Genomic DNA, 17,061 nt, shown 5'->3' with positions numbered 1-17,061 from the left:
TTCAAACAGCAGCCAAAATTGGCAGCAGAGGAAAGAACAAAAATTGCTCAGGGGACAATTTTGGATCCCTGGTAAGTCAGGCAGCTGCCTGGGACTGATGTCCACCTTTGCCAGCCCCCTGGGACCCATCAGGTGAAACTGGGTGTTCCCAGCATCTCAAGCAACAACTTGCTATTAAACACAGGCAGGCTAAAGAGTTTGGGTGCATCCAGGACTTCCAAAATCACCACCACTCAGCCTGCAGCCAAGGCAGGGAGGTAGGACCTCTGCCCTGTCTCCAAAACCCAGCCATTGCTCTCAGCTGGAGGAGCTCAGCCTCTCTCCTTGATGCCAGGCTACCATGGAGGTTATCTGTCCTCATAAAAACATAGATACATGAGTAAGATTTACCAGGAGCCACTGGGATAGCCACCAATGTTTCTGCTGCCTACCGGTCCTTATCACATAGGACTGTCTAGAGCCTGCCATGCACAGAGACATGTTCTCCAGCCCACGTGATGGATTTCCTCCACTGCTGGAGCCTCTGTTGATAAGGTCTCACTTATTTTTAATTAAAAAGCAGGAGAAAAGCATTTGTCTCTACTGGTACATCTCCTTCAGAGCAAGCAGTGGCATGTGCGCTCTGCAGCTCACAGAGATGTGATCACCAGCAGGGAAGGAGCGGCTGAGAGCAGCCAGAGAGGTGAGGAGCAGAGCAGGACAGCAGCCAGGATCCAGCTGCAGATGGGCGCCTGCTCTGAAGATCTCTGAGGACTCCACAGGACACTTCTGTGGCTCCTTCCTTCAAACCCCCCTGGGAGCAGGCAGATCCTCAGCATGCGAGCGCAACAAGGTGCTGGAATGGGAAAAAGGCACCATCAGCCTCATCTAAACCCTTCATCAGGAGATTAGATGGCGTTTAATCTCCACTCACAATAATAACTGCAGTTGTGCTAGATTTAAGTCTTCGTTGTCTCCCCTTATCCAGACACACCAGAGCACAGCTCACTTATCCGACAGGCAGTGACGAGCAAGCATCCCCTGCCTGTTTTCTTGTTTATTCAGACCAGGGGCTGTAATTTGTTAAGATCTCTTCTCCTCTCCGATTTAAACCTCGGGCATGGCAGGCCTCTGTCTAACAATAATACAGGGATTTCAGCGGTATTTATAAGAGGCTTAAAACTTAATCCTACATGAGCAAGGTAAGCCTGCTCTTGGCCTAAAACGCAGCTGGAAAATCTGGTGCCATTGCTACAGCAGGAGAAAAGAGGCATTAATGACAGCGAGTGCCCTTGAAGCGAGGCCAGGCGACCGCCAGTGCTGCTGAGCCAGGTCCTGCAGCCAGGTTAGGGAACGCAGCGGCGAATCTGGGAACTGAATCACAGAATCAGAGAATGGTTTGGGTTGAAAGAGACCTTTAGAGGTCACCTAGTCCACTCCCCTGCAGTGAGCAGGCGCAGCTTCAATGAGACCAGGTTTCTCAGAGCCCCGTCCAACCTGGCCTTGAATGTTTCCAGGGATGGGGCATCTACCACCCTTCTGGGCAACCTGGTCCAGTGTTTCACCACCCTCAGCATAAAACATTTCTTCCTTATCTCTAGTCTAAATCCTCCTTCTTTCTGGTTAAAACCATTACCTGTTGTCCTATTGCTACAGGCCTTGCTAAAAAGTCTGTCCCCTGATTTCTTATAGCCCCTTTTAAGTACTGGAAGGCCACAATAACACCTCCCTGGAGTCTTGTCTTCTCCAGGCTGAACAACCCCAACTCTCTCAGCCTTTCCTCATTGAAGAGGTGCTCCATCCCTCTGATCACCATCATAGCCCTCCTCTGGACCCACTCCAATAGGTCCCTGCCCCAGACTGGGAGCATTTCCCTGGCAGGCCTCAGTGTCTCTCCATATGCTTGTGAAATTGAGGATTTTTGCCCCATTTCTCCCATGGTGTTAGGTCCTGCAGGATCTCTGCTTTGGCCAATGCTAGGAGGGAAAGCGAGTCCCAGCACAGATAGCTGGGGATAGCTCCAGTGCCAACATAGAGGGGCAAAAATGTTCAGTTTACTGGGGGAAAAAAAAGAGTAATTTTGGCCTCCTTGCACATGGCCTGCCTGCAGTGTCCCACTCGAGGGAGAAAGGTGGCAAAGCAGTCAGCTCCATCCCAGATGGACCATGAGAGCCAGCTACATGCCTCAGCTGTGAACCTGCCCAGAGGCACCACAGCCTTTGGCCACCTGGGCATTGATTTACTGCCAGAAATACAAACAAACCTCAATTTTTGACCTCTGTCTAAAGGGTGATGCAACAGAGCTCAGACATCAGCACATCTCGGCATTGGGAAGATGTCTGTGTATGTTTTGAGCTTGAAAAACATGGCCACGAGGACAGCACCACAGCAGGGACATGTCACACTGGGAGCTCAGCAGCCACAGGGCTCCACATGGCCCCGCTTGTGCTGGCAGGGATGAGCATGGGGTGAGGGACACTTGTGAGGGGCATGTGGACACTTCCTCCAGCCTGAATTGGCTCGGGAGAAAAGAGCTCTGCATTTTGGAGACCGAAGACCTTGCCGGTCGCCCTCACTTCCCCAGGGGACTGACGCATCTCTGTGACACCCCAAATACCACTCAGCATCCAAAGCAAGCTGTGTCCCTCCTCACATCTCCCCATCCTACAAGGGAGAGATGGGGCTCAGCTCCCACAAACAGTGTGAACGTGTCTCTTACTTTCTTCTTGCTGCAGTAGATCTGCCACTTCTTCTCTGCCGGCAGTGCAAACATGGCCTCTCTGTGCTTGTCGGTAAGGTCGAGTTCATCCTGGAAAGGCAAAAAAAAAGAACAAACTACAAAACATGCAACATGAGTACACAAGCGTGCGATGGCACAGACACAACCTCCCAGATATGCGGCATAAATCAATGTGGGTGGTCCCACAGCATCGCCCCGTGACTATCGATTTCTCAGGGCAATGATGCTAATGCCCATCCTGCTGCTGCTGACCTACCCCTGACTCCTGGGCCACAGGTGGCTGCAGGGAGGACAGGGCTGCGAATCTCCCTGCCTCCTTCCTCCTGGACATCCCCTTCATCTCTTTGAAAGGCAGCACACATCACAGAAAGGACACTTACGAAGCTGTTATAGCTGACCGCAAGATAGCCTCGCAGAAAGGACTGAGAGATCCAGATGACAGACCGCATCTGAGATATGTACAGTGAAGAACAATTCAAATAGGACCTTTCTTCTTTACCACACCAGATAACTGCTTCACCACTGAGCACCCGCATGGTCCAGCCCATTTCCATTGCTGACACCTTCATATCATAAAAAGCTGCCATTTTTATTGGCTTTTGCCAATAAAATAGAAAATGCTTAAAATAGAAAGTGCTTTTCCTACTATCTACAGTTCAATAAAGAGGTATATCCTCTCCATCAAAACTGGACTACATATTGCCTGGCAGAGATAAAGCTGCTTACTGACTGAGACCTGTATTGGTTTATCTGATTTTATTTTAAAGGACACATTCATTTTCGACTTGGAGGCTCGGTTAGCAGCGTGCCCTTCACCGGGATGCCCGAGTATTATCAAAGCCTCGTTGCTTCCTGGTGCTAGATGTAGGTCAAAGCTTTTTATCAGAGAACTAACTAAATAAAACATTCAGGCAGGGCTGGGAGGCTGATAGCTAAAGCCAACACTGTTACAACCATGGATATCTCTTACAATCCCCACCACTGATGACAATCCTCGTGCTGGAGGGGTGTTGGTACAGCAGTGGGTGCGCTGGAGATGCTGTAGGTCACAGGAGACCACTTCCATGGCCTCCAGCCAACTCTTCCCGCTCAGTTGGTGGATTTAATTAAGATGATCCCCATTAAAAATTACACACTTAATTGCAGCAACTGAAAAAGGAAAAAAAAAAAAAAAGAAACCACATGGAGACTCATTAAAGTTTCCCTACCTAAATAAGAACACTCACCAACTAAAGTTGGTGACTCCTAGTACCCCAATAAAAGGTAAGAATCCCATTTGGTGCAGGCTGAACAAGATGCCTATGGGGAATGATGGGACCTTGCATCAGGAAGCACACAGGCCATGAAGAAATCCAGCTGATCTAGGTAAAGCTCATATTGCACCAGCAGCCAAGGAGAGAAGCCTTCAGCTATCTTGTAACCTAAACCAAGGACCCTCCAGCACAACACACAGTGACAGAGGAATGCTCAGGGACAAGAACCTGACTTAAGGATTCCTCCAGCGAGTGCTGCTTTCAAACTTCCCCATGTCCTTACAACCCGGGAGGTCAGGGATTCATATCCAGCAGCCGATCTTCTTCCCAGCCTTGGGTAAGCCTCGTCACTCTTCCATGCCTCCAAACAGAAATGGCACTCGATGTCCTTGTCCACTGTGTCTCCTCAGACTACGAGCCAGTTAGCCACTCAAGCTCTGCTTCAGCCCCAGTTCGGCAGGGGTAAAGGCAGCCAAAAAGATGACACCTGACACAGGGATCCGGCTGAAATTCAGCTGGCTGGAAAAGGGCATCTGGGCGTGTGGGAGAGGATGAGGGTCTGATAATTATTTACCTCTGCAGTGAGGGTTTGAGTGAGCACAGGAAAATGCTTCCACTGCGATCCCGTGTCCCTGCCACGTGAATCTGGGATTCAGGCAGCCATTCAGCAGCCACGCACATCTGTACTTAGGTTCTTAGAAAAATATTTACTGAAACTTTCAAAATACCCATACCCTAAAAATGCAAGTTGTGCAAATGGGAAGGTTTATTAACCAAGATAAAAATAAAAAAAAAAATCTAAACTGAGCTGAAGCCTGAGCAGGAGCAAGAAGGGATAAAGCAAAAGAACATACTAGGTGCTGGTACATGATAATGTGCAAACACATCCAAAAAAGGTGCAAAATCGCTTCTGAGCACCACACAGGACGGTTCACTGTGCACCAGCTCTAACGTATACAGTCATCGCAGCTCTGAATCACTCAGCAATACCTACCTAGTGATAGCTTGCAGGATGCTTGGGAGAGGTGGTTAAATAAATACCATGTGGTACCCAGTGAAGGTGAAAATCCTCCTAATCAAACAGTGACTCAGTGACTGTTATTCTGGGTTGTAACAGCGACTTAGCTGTGAAGAGTCAGGTCTTTGCTGGTTTTATGTGCACGGGGATTCCTCTGCCTACACCCAGCCCTTCGCTTACACTCACTGATAAGTACTAATTACAATTCTCCTCATCCCAAGCAGGCTGCTCATAAACTGCCCTTCAAACTCCAAAAGATGAAGGAGCACAGGAACATCGGCCATTTCCCAGTGGCTCACAGACCACCCTACAAACACAGCTCTGACAAAGCCTTTTGCAGTTGCACAGCAGACTTGCAGCACAGCAGAGAAGCCATGCACAGCCTCATAACCCGTATGTGCCTTCAATTAATAATCATGAGCTCGATAATTAGGTGATTCTAACTGGCAATTAATTTTATAGGCCATTTGCAAGCCACACACTCCCACTAGAGAGTGCAATGCCGGCAGCTGTTAAAGAGTGAGAAGATAACGGGTGGGTCCATATCCATCAGCCCTCACTTCAGCCTCACCTTTCACAGCTCTGCTCCTTTCACCTGGCTGCCTCCCGTGGCAGGATCTGCCAACTTTGCTATCTTAAATATTTTTTTTTCTGGAATCAGATCGAAGGCATGCAAAACAACAGCCTCATTTTGTTGCCAAAGGTAAGTCTCTGCCCAGAGTGTTTTTACTGCAAAGAGATACGCCGCTCTTAAATACTTATCCCGTACAGTTGAACTATTTACCTTTCAATCAGGAAACATGTTTCCACATTAAATCTTCATTTGAACATTATTTTTAAAAAACTCATAGCGGAGATTTGCTATTTCTAGGATGTAAAATACTTCCGTGCAGCTTGCTTTGCTGACGGCTCTTTGCTCAAGCCAAGCAAACCTTACCCTCTCTCTGTGCACAGCACGAGCACCAGTGAAGGCAACTCCACACCATTCTCCTAAAGCTACCTTAGAAACATGTAGCTCAGCTCAACACGCTGTGAGTATGACCCCATGCTCACAGCCAAGCAAGTTTTCATCAAGTGATCTACACCATTCCCTTGGAGGACATACAGCAGCATGAGGAGCTCAGACCGCCGGAGGTCCTCTGGTCCAACCTCTTGGTCAAGCAGAGCCACCTAGAGTCTCTACCCAGGACCATCTCCAGATGGCTTTTGAATATCTCCAAGGAGGAAGACTCCACCACCTCTCTAGTTTGGAGGCACCAAAGCCTCCAACCACCTACAGAAGGCAAAGTCAGATCAAGCAGAAAAAGCATTAAGTCCAGCCCCAGACTCACAGCATAGTCCTTGATGCAAGCTCCTGTCCTTGCCACTTCACCCATGCCATGGTGGATGTTTTAATGAGCATCTTCCATGGGCTGAGAGCCACAGGCTCTAATGGGGGCAGCAGCAAGAAGTCAGCAGGATGCTGCAAACCTCCTGACTTCAGAAACGACCTCCAGGACGGGCTCTCAGAGCTGGGCAAGCCCAAGCATTGCCCACCCATGTTTGCAACATCCCAGCATGACCAGCACAGCTTCTTCCCCTACGTTCCACATGTCCCATGGGCCACAAAATGTTCTGCAAGAAGAAGCTGAGGAGTAGTCATTGAGTAAGGGACAATTCCCTATACAAGGGTCTGCACCCCCAAAATATCTTCAGAGGTTGTAGGAAAAAAAGATGAAAAACTTAATTCTAATACATCTTTCTGGCTGATAAATTGTGCAACCATAACACATGGAGGAGTTGGGGGGAAATAAGGAGGTCATCCGTTGCCATAATTGAAATAAAAATTAATTAAAATTTGCTAGCTCATTCTTGGTTTATATATAAATACATACGTGTACATATTATATATATATACACATGTGTACATATTATATATATATACACATGTGTACATATTATATATATATACACACACATATACAGAAAGACATCACTGGATCAGTAAGTGAGCAACACAATAAAAAGCAAGTGAATTTACTCCTGAGGGATGGATTCACAGAGTTTAGAAACTTCTGTAAGAACACCCATGAGACTACAGCATGTAAAGGCAAGATCTCCTGCATCCTCAAATAAAGCATGAGAGATCCACAATTGCTCAAAAAAAGAAAAAAAAAAAAACAAAACAGAAAGAAAAAACAAGCGAGAATTCTTTGGGAACATTTGGCATTAACTGGTAGAGCACGGGAATTAAAAGTAAAATAAAAAAGGCCTGTCAAAGTCTGCAGCAGCTTCCTTTCTCAGGGGTCATATCGCTCTTTCACCCTCTTCCAGGCATTCTTCTCCAAGTTCATCAATTTGATTTATCCCAGAACGCTGCAGTGTCAAGGGAAATGGCAATCAGCATTTTCTCCCTCTGTCCCTCACCTCATCTCCGTCCACTGCGCGGCTGCCAGCCCTCTGCACCGAGAAACCTCCACCTCGGAATCGCTCTTACTTAGCTCGTTATTTTCTTTTTTAAGTGACTTCCCTGAAGAAACAGACTTATTAATCAGTGGCTGTTACAGTGCAAACAACCGCCTTCAAACGCATCTTGCACCACAGGAGGATCTCCTCTCTCTGCAACATTTATTTAGGAGATTACAATTCTTAATGTATGCAGTTTTATCTTTTTTTTATTTTTGCTAAATAGGAAGGTAATGAATGAAGTCTTTTATTTCTGGTATTAGTAATAAAAATGCCTTCTGCCTAGAACACATCTTTTCAGCCATAGTACCCTGAGAACTTAAAAGCAACCCCCCAGACAAACCGACCCCAGGCAATATTATCACTGTGTACTTTTAATTTACCCATGACAACCTGCAGTTGTAATCACAGAACATGAACAAAAATCAACCATTCATATTTCTTAATGAATAAGCATAACAGATAGAGGATTTTTATTAATATTGCCTTTATCATTTAATTAATTTTTTGAATAAAGGAAATTGCCTACAGCAAGGGAATTAGCAGCAGCAACAAGGAGCAATGTGTAAGTGCTTTGAAATGTTAACGCCTAGTCAACCTCCTCCCACGCTGAATTTTTAGCCCCAGATTAGAAAAAACCCCAACCATCCTGCTCTGCAGCTTTCACTTATTGACCTGAAGACACTGGACAGACATAAATAAAATAGATATTCCTTTCCTCTTCTGCATGAAAGATTATGGCCATTAACAGCTGATTTAGCTCCTCCATAAGCTGTAGTTGCAGCTGGGTCATGTTCCCATCAGTTCCAACTCCTGAGGCAGACAGCACATACTGCTTCAGTATTATTTCATTTAATTCATTATCCTAATAGGCTAAAGGTTTTAAAGGTGTTCATATTCCAGTATTAATGTCTTTTAAAAGATAAGTATCTATGTAGGTCTCTCAATCTTTTTTGTTGTATTATGTATTTATAACCACATAAATGTATTTTGTTAATTTATTGAGCTTGGCCTTCTGTGACCTTTCCATCGACATCATCTGGAAAACCTTGCTCCCATTTTAGTTAAGCACAGGGTACTTTTCCAGCCTGAGTTATTGATCTGCACAGTTTTACCTCAAAAAGCACTCTCAGATATGGAAGCCCTGCAGGTGGATCACAAGAGCACTTCTTCCACACAATTGTACGTAAAACCCCCAAACCAAAAATATAAGAGGCACTGGCCTATTATTCACTACTATGATCACTAAAATTGAATAAATTCGAGTCAAGCACAGCTAAGCATGATTGTCCTTTGGTGGGTGCACCCTGTACCGTAATAAAGCTCAGCTGGCAAGTAAGAAAATGTTTCAGATGTGGATTTCTCACTTATTTATGGACCCAAAGACGCAGCTCCCTTTTCAATCAGTTTTTGGGTATCACCTCTGCTGCCAATGGGTCAAGTGTGGCTTCAGATGTCCCCTGCCCGACAGGGATGCTCAATTAGGAAAGCATGGTTGGTTTATGGCTAAACTGCTCCCGGGTTTCCCCAGAAAAAAACCCAAGAAGGGCTTCAGAAAGGAGCTGGATGGGAATTAGTGGCTGCAAAGCCCCATGTCAACTCGATCCCGAATGCTTCCCAAGATTTACCACTCTGAACACAGGGCCTGAAGGATGCAGCCAAGGGAAGGAGGAGCCAGCTGCAGCCTGATGCTGACAAGCAATGTAAGATGGAAATGGGCTCCTTACATGCCTGTGGCTTGCGTGGGCACATGGTCCTCATTTCCCCACAACCCTGGCTGTGGTCACACCTGGCACCCTCAGGTGATTTTTAAGAACTCCAGCAGGTGCAGAGCAGAGTCACCCTGCAAGGAGGCACTTTCTGACTGAGGTTTGACATTGAGCAAGATGCCCAGCACATGCAGGCACCAGATGGGCTTAAAGATGTTAGGTGTTGTTGGGGAAGGGAAGCTGATCCCCGTAAATAACAGCACTGATGTGAACACTGGAGCTGATGGGAATTAGGATTGCTGGGTGCTCAGGCAGGATCCTGCCTGCAAGGCCACAGAAAACCTTGGTTGCTAAAAGCTGACCGCGATGATGCTTGCATGCCGAGGAATGCCCAGACTCTGCCAGTCGCAGATACTGCAGCACTACAAATGGCCTTCGCACACATCAGCACACGGATACCAGCAGGCACGGGCTATTCCCAGTAGGAACGCTTCCTGCTGGGATTGGTGATGAAGCACAACCTCCGTGCAACTCCAGCAGCACCACGCAACCACCAAGCCGTCAGGAAGGAGAAGACCACTGCTGGAGCAGATGCCCCATTCAATGAGGCCAGTACCCTCCATGGTAACCTATGCAAGAAGCACCTGGAGCCGGCACACGCCAGAAACCTAAATGCCCCAGTTAAGGTCACTGAGGCATTACTGAATGAGGTGCCCAAGCATCTCCCAGGGATGTGGCCTGCTCTTTTATGAAGTGCAAAGTGGAAAGCACTTAGCAGGGAGACCATATGGTTTTTCCACTCGAGCTCTACTTCTCCTGGAAACAAAGGGGTTTCTGATTTGCTCTCTGCCTTAAGCTGGGGTTCACATTGTGTCGTAATAAAGCTCCTGCATAAAAATACAGGTTGGGAACAGCATGTTTTTTGGGCAAGCCCCCACTCTGGTTTGTAGCTGTAACAGATACTGCAATTACATGAGTGGTTCAGCTGAAATATAGCGTTCCTCTGTTCATTCAGGTCCATGGAACACGTGTGGGCAGAAAACCCTTGTTTTCTCGCCGAGTAGGTGTGCGACTTCTGTATCAGACGCTTACCTATCAAAACATATGTTTAAGAGATTATCTGTGAGGGTGTAACACCGTGAGCTGATGAAAGCAAGCGTCGCGAGTGGCAGGCTGCGACATGAGCGCTGGAGGTCCGGGCTGTTTGCATCTAACGAGCAGAACCTGAGCAGCCTGGCAAAGGTGCCCTCACGGTTCCCTAGAGAGTGAATTTAAAAGCAGATGTTAACAAATCACTCGGTTTTCTTCCTTAAAAGCGATGCATAAGCTCAAGGGATCTTGGTCTTGGGAGATGGTGGAGGGATGGGGTCAGAAGCCCCATGCTGAGTGTCTGGCCCTGGATAGACAGACTCTGCAGAAAAGGGTGTTTTGCCCTGGACACAAGGGCTATTGCAATTGTATTTTGTCTGGGTACCAACTGCATGCTTTTCTTCATGGGGGAAAATGGCTTCAGCCACTGTTCAGCGGTTGCCAAAGTCCTGAAATCCTTAATGCTGCAAAGACCAGGCAGCAAAACCCAACAGCTGACCTGCAAGCATGAAATGCAAAGCTCGGCTTTGCAGCTGATCCCTCAGCTGCTACTTAAAAGCCATATTGTTTTGTAAGGCCCAAAATCTCATACTTTTTCCTTACTGGATTAGAAACCGGGAGAAAAGCACATTACGTAAATTCCTAAGTAAAACTGGATATTGCTCGTAATGAGTTCCCGATCCAATGCTGCTATTAACACGCAACAGTGCTCACACTGACTGTACCACCGCCTTCTCCTCACACTGGGGTTGTCCTTTGCTCCTTGTTCAAGCAGTATTTGTAGTAATAGTAAAACAGTAATTGACCTGGCACGCTGAGAGTTACACATGGAGCATCTTCCCCAAGTGCCCCACATCGTGAAGCGCTTCAAAGGCGACACAGTTAGTCTCTGTGATGAGGGATGCTATCTCCTAACAGAGAGCATCCAAAGAGTGGCTCTGAAGAGATGCATTAGTTGCCTCAGGTACAGCAAAAACAATTGCTGTGATAAATCTTGTAAGCTGCCAGAGACCCTTTCTTTGTTCCTCAGGCTCTTGAGTTTCCACTACTTCCTAAAGCAGTAGGGAGGGACAGAGCAGCCTCCCCCATCACAGGAGGGGAAAGCATAAAGCCCAGCACTTCAGAGACCATGTGTGAACATCTCCCCTTCAGCAGACCCCACTAAAGGCAGTCACCAACACCACAAAATGTCAACAGAGCAAGGGTCTGCACCCGTCCTGAGCCCAGTGGGCTGGGGACACTACACAGCCACCCACCTCCTTGGTGTCACCTCCCCAGGTCCCTCAGTTGAAGGAACCTGGAGAAGATGAGCTGCTCTGCTTTTATAGGCTGGAAATGGGCTGCTACTCATCACAGGTGGGATGCAGGGCTAGGCAGAGGTTGCTCTAATTTCTTCTGCAACACTAGCGACAAGTTAAAGGTAAAAAGTCTGAGAAGCCCCACTGGGAGCAGTAAATGGAATTTCCTCAAAGCCTGGGTATTTTGGGACAAACTTTGAGGGGTGGCTGGGGCAGCATCTCCTCTGAGCCCATCCCTCTGCCAGTGCAGATGCAGGCTGGTAGTGAGATGCAGGACCAGGGAGAGGCAGCACCTCATGCTCCTGGGATGTGCAAAGCCATGCCAGACCCAGCAGCTCCTCCGAGCATCCAGGCAGTCTGAGGAGCTACCTGAGCATCACTCTCATACTGCTGTGACAGAGGCACCGTTGTGACCTGTCCCATTGGGAACAGAGCCAGTAAGGGGTCCTGGATCATGCTGGGGCTTCTGTTACCCTCTCCAGCCCAAGCCATTCAATCCTCCTCACGCCTCCACCTCCCTGCCCGGTGCACACCCCACAGGGCTGATGCACACTACCACACATGGAGCATTTCATTACAAACCTCAGAGTGACAAGGAGTGTTAAGCAGATATAAAGGACATCAGTCATTTACCCATCTGGTGAAAGTCTAGTTGCTGGCAGAAAATAGAGAGGATTGTTACGGCAAGATCTACCATATGGCACCATTATGTAGAGCTTTGCAAGTTCTTTCTCTGAGCGTGCGAGCAAGATTTCAGCCTTTGAAGAAATGCTGAATTAACAATACTGCCTGGATACACAGGAGCCTCTTGAAAGAAGCCGTGGCAGATGGCACAGCTTTGTTCTCATGGTACGCAGGCAGCTCATGCAGCCCCAGATACTCCCCCTCGTTGGGGCTGAGCAGCCCCACGGCACAGGGATCCTCCTGATGTGTCCTATGGGAGGACTGACGGCTCCCGAAACTCCTTGAATCTGATGGACACTGCCTGACAGGTATCACACCGCTGCACGAATCCCAGGAGCAAACATTGCCAACCCAAGCGGGTGGGATGCACCGATGTGGATGCAAGGAGAGCAGCACAAAATTGCAAAGCCTCATTCCAGCCAAGGGAGCTGCAAATCAGTAAATCTTCCTGAACTACCCCACTGTTGTCTGCGCCTCCCTGCCAGCATCTGCTCCTCTCTGGGTGGCTGAGCCTGGCTGGAGCCCTGACAGGACAGCAGACAAAGAAAAGCCTTTCAGATGGGGCCGGTGCCCACTTGAGCTACATTTCAACAATACCCCGATGAAAACCCATTCATCCCAGGCGGGGTGAGAGGAAAGGGGAAAGGTTCCTCCAGGAGGAAGCGGTGATCAGTCATTGACCACAGCAACACCATCTGCATCGTCCCTGCAGCCCAGGATGGAGACAGGGCATTTCTTACAGGCTGACTGCTCCTGTTTGTGCCCAGACAAAAAATATCATCCTCTGTTTCCCTGTTGTGCCTCCTGAAAAACAATTGCATGGCCACAGAATAGAACCTGAACTATTTAACTATTCTACTTAACTTTTCTAGTTAAAATCCAAGGAGTCCATCTAGCACAAAGCAGGACATAAAACAGCCTTCAGCTGACCTTGGAGTCACAGCTGCTCCATGTCCCTCGGCAGCTCAGGCCCTCGTCCTCTGCCGCTGGCACAGGACAATTACCGATTTCTCATGCTACGGATGTTTCCTGACTCAAATGAACAGACACAGCTAAAATCACTCAAAGCTCAGAGAATATCTTGCGGGATGGCTCCAAAAAGAAGAGCTTTTGCCCTCTGATGTACACAGCAGGCCGGGATCTGCAGAGCCGGGACCATCCCAGGTTGTTGGTCCTCTGTGGGAGGACTGTCCACCCCACTGACCAAACCCACCACATCCCCAAAGATACCACCCACCCCAGGCCTGAAATCTTCCACACGTGCCACTCTGAGTCCCTCATGGGAACAATTGGGGCAGAAAAATCACTATTACGCTGCAAGAGAGGAGTTGGCCAAGGACCAACCCAAGCTGGCAAAGACTCCAGATCACCTCCAGCCCCTTTGACTTTCCTCAACCCAATCGACCGAGACAACTGAGGACTTTGGAGGGAGCCTTGGTTCCACAGAGCAGGCACAAGACACCCCACCCCAGACAGTCAAGTGTGACAGGATGGGTGGCATCGGGCTCCCACAGGCGTCAAAATCAGCCCAGCACCTCTGAGTGCTTTCTCTGTCTCTCTTCCAAATGTCACACAGTGTGTTTATACAGAAACAGTGGGACACTTTCCAAACCATTTAACTAATGCTGAAATTTAATACCTGACATCAATAGGTTACTGAGAGCAAGAAAGAGCTGTTGTAATGGAAGGCAGGGGGGGTTTGCATCTTCATCCACCCCCAAACGGGAATTGCTCTCTCGTGCCCGCAGGGCAGAGCTTGGCTTTCTCCTCCCTCCTACTCAGCACTGGCTCAGGTTGAGATCTGCCTGATGGGTTTTTTGGGGAGCCAGGGGGTTGCAGCTGCTTGCACAGGAGCATGGTGGGCATCTGCTGCACCCCCCTCCCTAAATTACTTCAATGCCCAAGGAGTCAGCGCAGCTCCTGCTGATGGTGTGCCCTGGAGCAGCAGCTGCCTCTGAGCCTTATTCTCACCTTTGGCTGTGGGAAAAAACCCAAAACCTCCTCAGCACGGAGCAAGGGAAGGAGAGCAGAAGGGCCACACAGCGGTCCCCTGCAGCAAAGCTTCTGCACAAAGCATCCGACTGGATTTGGGGGAGAGGCTTGGAAAATCCTGGGCTGAGAAGTGCTGCAGGCGTGGTGGAGCTCCAGCACATGAGCCTCCACAGATGCCTCCTTCAGCCGGGCTGGTGACACCAAGTTGCAGCGCAACAAGCCCTCATGCCAACTTTGTCTGGGGCATGGGGAGAGTTTTCCATGGGAAAGAATTTCCCCAGGAAAATCTGATTTGGCCAAGTTATCAGTGGAGAAAAACACAGAACAGAGGCAGTTGCTCCACCTGAACAAACCAGAGCCAACGGGCAGCATTCTGCAGGATGGCTGCAAGAAGAGTCCTGCTGCAGGGACATCTCATCCCCACCTTGCTGTGCTGGGTGTCCCAGTTTGCCCTCTTATCCTGGCAATGAAGAAGGACGTCTGACCAAAACCACATCTTACAATACAACCTGGAGCTCTTCTCTATCAAGTGGCCTGGCTCACCAAAACCATGCTGCCTGGCAGCTAATGGGTGCTATGCCATGAGGTGTGACCGACTAGCATCACCACTTCCAGCTACCTTTCCGCATCAAAACATCATAGAGAAATGCTGAACCAACTCCAAGTGGAGCACTTTGGATCCACCCAACGAGCCACACCAAAATGTTTTTGCTTAGAAGAAATTTAAGCTTTTTCAGAGGCTGGCATCTTTATTTTTTTTGATCCATGTCTTTAAGAGTTTTGATACTGAAGGACAGAGAAACAATACTTTGACTCTCCAAATCTCAATTTAGCTCAAAATCAAGGATTTCTGCTGGTTTGAGCGCCTAGCAAGTCAAGTCACTTTGCACCCATAAGGGTAAACCTGGTTTATCAGCTTGGACACCCTTGCATCCCTGAGATGCACAAAGCAAGACCAGCCCCCAAGGCCTGCTCTAAGAAATCAAGGCTTTCTAATGAGAAATCAAGGCTTCTCATGAGAAAGAGAAACCATCTCAAACTGGGAGGAGAAGAGCTCAAGGTTCAGGGCAGAACCGCTCCCAACAGCAGCTCCTGGTGCTCCCTTCACACCAAAGCTTGCCTGAAAACTCTAAACCAAGCCTGGGGAGATTAGAAAGAGGGAAACCAAAAAAAAGAGGGGAGAAAAAAAAATAAAAAGCATGCTCCTTACCACCAGCTCGGTGAACATGATGTCCAGCTCCTCCACCGGCGGCATGGGCAGCGCAGGCTCCATGGTCTGCAGGGCGAAGCTGCTGTCATTGCGCAGCCGGTACGTGATCTCGGGGTGGTCGCTGCTACGAAAGCAGCAGAAGATGAAGGAGATCCCCCGGCTGCTCCTCTTCCTTGGGGCCATGGCCAAAATCCTCTGCGTCCCTCCCTCCTGGGCACTAGATCCTGAGGGGAAGAGGAGAGGAGGTTCAAGCAGCCGCCCCGTAGCGCTGTACTCCCGTCCCGATGCGGGGAGGAGGAATCAAAGCCACCCACGCACTCGGTGCGGAGGGGTAAGAGCGGAGACCATTTACATGCCAAATATTTCTGCTCAGATTTGACATTTACGGCCCTGGCAACCTTGACGACCGCATGAACTAAAAATATGCACTTGCTTTGCCTTGTGCTGAAGCCGGCAGGGGGATGCAGCACCTTTCCTGTGGGGAGAGGAGTCCTGGAACCCCACCACTGCTCCAAATCCCAGTAAACCACCCCCAACCTCCCCGTGCTGCAGCAGCCAGGCCCATCCCCATCTCAATCTGGGCAGGGAGATGGCAAACTTGGGAGGCTGCTGCCAGGATGTGCTGGATGTGCGTGGGGCCACCAGGTACATGGTCACCAGCATAGGTAACTTGGTGCTTGAAGACCTCATGTGGCTCAGGATGCCCCAAGCCACAGATGGCAGCAGAGCTGAGAAAAAAATCCTATCTTCTCCCTCCAGGTCTTAAACACGTCCTAAACATTCACTGGCAACCACCGGTTGGGTGGCTCTTTTCACGGAAAGTTTTACTTGGCTTCAGTTAGATAAACCCTACTTGAAATTCCAAGTAAATATTTACAAGACACAATTTCAGCTGATAAAAATCATACATTGCCAGTAGCTCAGTTTCCTATGTGGTGCTTTTTATTGGGCATCTCTTGCACTGGTGGTCGCTTGGGTTTTGCTGATTTCTGAAACTCAGGTTGGGAGCAAAGCTCAGGGCAGGCAATATATGTCTTGCCCAACCGACAACGGCAAGGACCCAGCAAATACTGCCCCAAAATTGGGACTGTCAAGTCACTGACACAAGAGGAGGGCTACCTACAAGGAATGAGGACGGCTGAGAAACGCCCTTATGAGAAGAATCAACCAGCAAAGTAGAGAAATTTTAAAAAGCCAAAACATTTGTCTTATAAAGCCACACACCCACACATTTTATCTCTGCAAAACAAGACGTCAAGATGTTAAGAGACAGGACAAACAGCCGAGGTTAATACAGAAGGCTGAAATATGGGTGACTCAGATTTATTAACAAAGCTATGAAGAGATCTGGGAAAAAAGGTCAGCATTTGGAGGGGAGTGTTCCATCTCCCCAGAGCCAGCCATTCCCCTCTGAGTATGGATTTACATACCCAAATAAACAGCTGCCATGTCCCACGGACACCCAGCACTGGAGGCAGGTTGGGGACAGACCTGGGGTCGGATCCTGCACCACCGTTTGCACGGCAAACACTGCCCTCCCAAAACAGGGACCTTGCAGAACGGACATCCAGGCGCTAACGACATTGCATTAACAGGGGATCTGACCCTTGAAATCATCTTTGATGGCATGTTTTTAGCACAGGG

General features: G+C 48.6%; 1 protein-coding gene across 1 annotated transcript in view; it reads right to left on the bottom strand.

The window, feature by feature from the left end:
• LOC104537564 (disheveled-associated activator of morphogenesis 1) overlaps nt 1-17,061 on the bottom strand; it is a gene marked incomplete at its 3' end in the record, with an annotated part of 51,699 nt that overhangs the window by 16,120 nt on the left and 18,518 nt on the right. Inside the window, exons 2-3 of the mRNA XM_010180486.1 lie at nt 15,418-15,641; nt 2,699-2,788 (exon numbers count right to left, since the gene is read on the bottom strand). Of these exons, the coding sequence (XP_010178788.1) occupies nt 2,699-2,788; nt 15,418-15,600 (273 nt within the window). The remainder of the gene's footprint in view (nt 1-2,698; nt 2,789-15,417; nt 15,642-17,061) is intronic.

Source organism: Mesitornis unicolor, unplaced genomic scaffold (assembly GCF_000695765.1).
Source record: "Mesitornis unicolor isolate BGI_N332 unplaced genomic scaffold, ASM69576v1 scaffold15763, whole genome shotgun sequence".
In the NCBI taxonomy this organism is placed as follows: Eukaryota; Metazoa; Chordata; class Aves; order Mesitornithiformes; family Mesitornithidae; genus Mesitornis; species Mesitornis unicolor.
The sequence above is the reverse complement of the archived record's forward strand: the minus strand, read 5'-3'. Positions and strand labels throughout refer to the sequence as shown.